The sequence below is a fragment of the Nicotiana sylvestris genome, chromosome 1 (genome assembly GCF_000393655.2).
Source record: "Nicotiana sylvestris chromosome 1, ASM39365v2, whole genome shotgun sequence".
Taxonomy (NCBI): Eukaryota; Viridiplantae; Streptophyta; class Magnoliopsida; order Solanales; family Solanaceae; genus Nicotiana; species Nicotiana sylvestris.
In genome coordinates, this window is record NC_091057.1 from 22,054,352 (window position 1) to 22,059,904 (window position 5,553).

General features: G+C 37.2%; 1 protein-coding gene across 1 annotated transcript; it reads left to right on the top strand.

Moving 5' to 3' along the window:
- Positions 1 to 642: 642 nt before the first annotated feature.
- LOC138891203 (uncharacterized) lies at positions 643 to 1,575 on the top strand. The gene has a single exon (XM_070174328.1). It carries the CDS (start codon positions 643 to 645, stop codon positions 1,573 to 1,575), a length of 933 nt encoding a protein of 310 aa, XP_070030429.1.
- Positions 1,576 to 5,553: the final 3,978 nt, after the last annotated feature.

Here is a 5,553-nt window from a genome sequence, read left to right on the forward strand (position 1 = left end):
TTTTCACAAAACTAGCGAAAGCGTTCTTCAAACTCACGTTAGAAGAATGTAAGATGGAAAGAAACCTCACCCACACGTTCCCCAATCCCGCAAGATTGCAAGAAGAGTTGAATAAAGGAAGAACAATGAAATATAAAATAAATCACGTTTTTGAAGCAATAGCTTAGAAAAACTAATCACCAATGTTTATTTTCAGCATATTAAGCCCTTTAAATAGGCCTTACAATGAGTAAAATTGGTAAGGTTAAGGAAAACTAATCCTAATTAGACTAGAATAAGAATAAGGCTAAGAAAATCTATCCTAACTAAAATAGGAAAAAGAATTCTAGTAGGAATGGGATACCAACTAACAATCCTAGTTTGACTAGAACTACAAATATAACCCTACTAAAACAAAAATTAAATTCCTAGGAAACAAGAAATAAGAAATCCCAATCTTTAAGGAAAAGAAATCCTAATCTTGAATGGATTCTTAGACTTCTTCAATTTCTTGAAATTCTTGGGCCTCAATTGGACTAAGGCTAATTAGTGTAAGCATTTTAAATTCATGGTCCAATTCTCTAAATCCATTGGCACCTTCATGAGCCCAACAAGCCTCCATTGTTGTAGAAAACATGGCCTCTATATGTTCATCACTACTTGATGAAGCCTCCAGTTCTGGCATCCGCTATACTTGGAAAGCCTTTGATACTATACATTTCAGCACAAGAAAGGTCTGTTGGAGCACTATTGGCCCAAGAAAATAGTGAAGAGAAAGAAAATTCCCTTTACTACTTGATCAGGATGATGACACCAAATGAGCTGAATTATTCGCCAATTGAAAAGTTATGTTTGGCGCTAGTCTTCTCAATCCAAAAGTTGAAGCACTACTTTCAATCTCATGTCGTTCGTTTGGTTTCTAGAGCAAATCCCATCAAGTTAGTGATGTCAAAACCTGACCTTAGTGATCGACTAGCAAGGTGGTACCTCCAGTTTCAACAATTTGAAATCGTGTACATCCCTCAAAAGGCTATAAAAGGACAAGCATTAGCGGACTTCTTTGTAGATCACCCTATACCTGATGATTGGGAGCTAACTGACGAACTACCTGATGAGGATGCCATGGTCATCGAAGTTCATCCTCCATTGAAGATGTACTTTGATAGTGCTACACATCGCAAAGGAGCTGGTGCTGGTGTAGTATTTATTACTTCTCAAGGTGAAGTTCTGCCCTACTCTTTTGCGTTGACGCAACTCTGCTCTAACAACGTTGTTGAGTATGAAGCACTAATACTTGGGCTTGAAATGGCTGTCGAAATGAAGAGGTTGCAATTGCAAGTCTTTGGTGACTCTCAGTTAGTGGTCAATCGGCTTTTAGGTAGTTACGAGGTTAAGAACCCTGAACTACGCTCATATCATGATTACGCTAAAAAGTTAATGGGGTGGCTCGGTGATGTGACTATTCAGCATATGCCAAGGAAAGAAAATAAGAAGGCGGATGCTTTAGCTACCCTTCCTTCATCTTTAACCTTGTCTGATCAAGCGCAAGTTACTATTTGCCAAAAATGGGTAGCACCGCTGCCAAATAAGTGTTGATACCCAATTTTTCCCTATATATTTTTTAATATGCAAAATACTTTCAAAATAGAATATGTATGCATATATAAGTATTTTCAATTGTTTTATTATTTCATTTTAGTACTTTTAATTTATTTTTAGAATTTAATTTGCTATTTTTTATAAAATAAATGGGAAACATTGGCTATTTAAAAACTAGCCCAATTATCTTTCAATTATAGCCTAATTTGAACCCCAATTGGAACCCAATTTTACCTGAACCAATTCCCTTCAAATCCAACCCTTTACCCGTTTAAATGACCCACCCAGACTCCCACCTAATCCCAATCGTTGATCGTGTAGATCAACAGCCCATTACTCCCTTCCTTTTTTAACCCAAACGACCCCTTCACCTTAATCTATTTCTCACAATACGCCGCCTCTGAATCCCCCTCCTCTCTCAAATCCTCTCTACAACAACATCAAACTCTAGCCGCCGCCACCTTAATCTACCCTAATCCATGGCTCTCCAGGATCATCTAAGACATGTATCAGCCTCGCATGGCTTCTACGTGTTCGTTTCTGTGGTCTCATGACCAGATTCTGAAGGGGCTTGGCCCAGTCTTTGCTCGATGACTGTTCTCCGGTCGTCTCCGACCTTTCTCCGGCTAGCCATGGCCATTCGAGTCAGACCCTTGACTTTCCTGTTTAGATCGATGGCTTTCAATGCCTTTCTCGTCACTTGGGGTTCTTCTGAAACCCTAATCTCTAAGAGATTCTCGACTTCTTTCAGGTTTACTTTAGATCTATTCTTGCTATGGGTTATTAAATGCCTTCTCAAAACTTCTTTAATTTTGCTTTCAGAAAAAAAGACTCTTCATCTTTTCCCGATTAGGATTTTCCTTCAAGTTCTTCTTTTCAAATAAATTTCTGAGTTTAGCATGATAAAAACCCTAATTTCTTTTGGGGTTTCTGAGACTATTTGTTAAGTTTTTGTTTGATTTACTTTTTCATTATCTCTAGACTCGATGGGTGATAAAAACCCTAATTTCTTTGGGTTCGTTCAAGTTTCTGAGACTATTTGCTAAATATTTTCTGATTTATTTGTTCATCATCTTTAAACTCGATCGATGTTGAAAACCCTAATTTCTTTTGGGGTCTATTCGATTTTCTGAAACTGCTTGTGCGATTTATTTGTTTATCATCTTCTAAGCTTGAATGTTATTAAGGAGAAACCTATGTCTTTGGGTTTGAAATTGCTCGTTGGAATACCTAACTTGATTTGAAGTTCCTTTGTTTCAGCATCTCTTTTCTTTATGTGATTCCTTTGATTCTGGGTTCTTACTATCTTTGAAACTCGACTATGCTTTTCAGAAGGGTTTTTGCACTTGACCCTTTTACTCTATCCTTTTGTTTCTTCTCTTTTTTTTCTCTATACTATTGATTCAATGAAACTTGACCTACGTGACTATCATGCTTCGAATGTTTGTTGTCTACTAACTTTGTGCTACTATTGCACGTTGTTTCTTTTGCCAGTAGTTTGGCCTCGCATGCCCATCATTTATGCACTCTATTTATATGCAGAGGCCCCTTCTTTGATTGATTCTCAATTTTGGGACTGATTCAAAACTTCTCTTTTTGTTAACTCTAATTTTACTTGCCTGTTAAAGTGATTGATCCATTTCCTTACTTATTGCCTTGCTGAATCTTTTCCCCAAAACAAATGTATCGCTGTACTTGGACTCTATTGTGTACTCAATGTTTTACTACTTCCTTTTATGGTAATAATCAGTCGACCTACAAACTGATTTTCTTTCCTTCTTTTAAACCTGTTAGCCCCGTTAAAAAAGTGATTCCTCAATTAAAGGGGAATCACTTGGTTGATTGATTCTAATTGTTGATTACTTCCATATGTGCATTTATTTCCTTATTTCTTACATGCTTTCAAAACTATAAATACCCAACTTCTCTTCTTTCAAACACACGAACACAAAGCATAAAACACTTGAGTTCAAACACACACTCCACTAAAATCACTCTCTTTTCTCTGTTGCTACTTGTATTGCTGCCTTACCTAACTGGCTGAAATCCAAGGCTAGGTTGTGGGAAGCTTTCTTATTTTTCTCTGCATTTGCATCTTACTGGTATGTTCTAATTAAGCTTCCGCACAAACAATAACATGTTTCTTTACTGTCTCTTCCATCCTTGTTTGTATGTTGTTTGTATTTAACCAAGTTCCATTATTAAACATGTTGTAATATGCCCCTTCCTGTTTTGAGTTAATGCTTCTGTCCATTACTTATTATGACTTGCGAATCCTAAATCCACATCCCTAAGGTGTTTAGTATCTATGGTTAGTTTGGGGCATGACAGCATTGGACATTGTTGTGCATGACCCAAACCTGATCCCCCTAGGATCATAACCTCCACGTCTTCTCTAGATGTTGTGTGTTCTGATTGGTTTATAGGCATTCCAGCAACTTCTATTGATATGCATGCCTAAAGTTGATCCATGCCTAAGTACATGGGCTCCTTGCAATGGATTTCCAACCCCCTGACCCCCTTTGTATGAAGTTATTAACTTTGTGTGTTACTAATTACTATCTCCCTATCACCCTTTACCCCTCTTCTTTATCCCCCTCAGTTTTAAGACTTTGTTCATGCACTTTCACTATCTTCTTAGACTTAGGTTTTGCCCATCTTTTATGAGCCTTGCCTTGGGACCCATGAGCTCCCTCTGAACTTGGACACATAAGGGCTGGCACTTCCACACTGCACTCATCCCAATCTGGTTCCATGAACCTGGGTGTAAGCATTGTCCGGGGTCCTTGAGACCCTTAGGGAACTCTGACACACCCAGGTCTGAGAAAGGCTTTGAATCAATGGCATTTGAGGTGGTTTATTCCATAACTCAGAGAGGAAGTCAAGAATCAGGCTTTTTCTGGTTGTACTTTTCTTTGTACTTTTTTGATGTAATTCAGTATCCAGTCTGTAATAATTTACAATAAACATTGGGGTTGGCTAGTAAAAAGACTTGGGTAATTATGCATGCTTAAGGGTAGAAATCATGCATATAGGATATGCTGTTTAAATTCTACATGTTTTGAGTTCTGCATTTTAGAAATCGTGCCTATAGGATCCGTTTGTTTAAATTATGCATTTGTAATTCTACACGTTAGATACCATGTCTATAAGACCTTCTTTCATTAAATTTCTGCATGTTCTGCATCTAGAGAGTATGCCTATAGGACTTGCTTAAATTCTGCATATTATGGTCACATTTAGATACCATATTCCTAGGATCTGAATGGTTAAAATTAGATATCGTGTTCATAAGGTTAAGAATCAGTACCCCTTTTAGAAATCATGTCTATAGAAATAAAATGGGCAGTATTAGACATCCTGCCTATAGGATCTGCAATCAATTTAAAATTTAGTTGATTCTAAACCAGTTTTAAACAACCTTCCTTCTTTATCTAACGAGGTTTAGAAAGCATGTCTATAGGATCTCAATCGTTCGTTTTAAAACTGTTACTATTTTTCCACTTTCTGAATCAGTAATAGATATCATTTCATCCAAACGCTTAGGCAAGCCTTAGGTGATGATAACAATAAAATTGAATCCGCTTTTGTTAATTGCTGCAACCAGCAGGCAGGCCTGATTCGGACTTCTTATCTGAGTTATTTAATAAACTAATTTGCTTCAATAATTAACTCCCCTCATCTTTAGTATTTTAATCAGACCTTAAAAGTATGTGCAAGTCATGCTATTTATGTGTTTTGTTTGAGGAGGTATGCATGAGCCTTTATTTGTTTACATGCTTCCCCCAACATGTAGTATTATATGTTTTGTATGTCGCCTTAGATTTTTACCTTTTTGAAACCAAAATCAGCCTAATATCCCTCCCCTTTAGGAATAGTAGTCCTAAACTCCTACGGTACTAATAGTAATGAAACGGGTAATAGCATGCAATAGTAATCAAGACCAATCCGTGCTTTAATACCTTAACGGGGCGG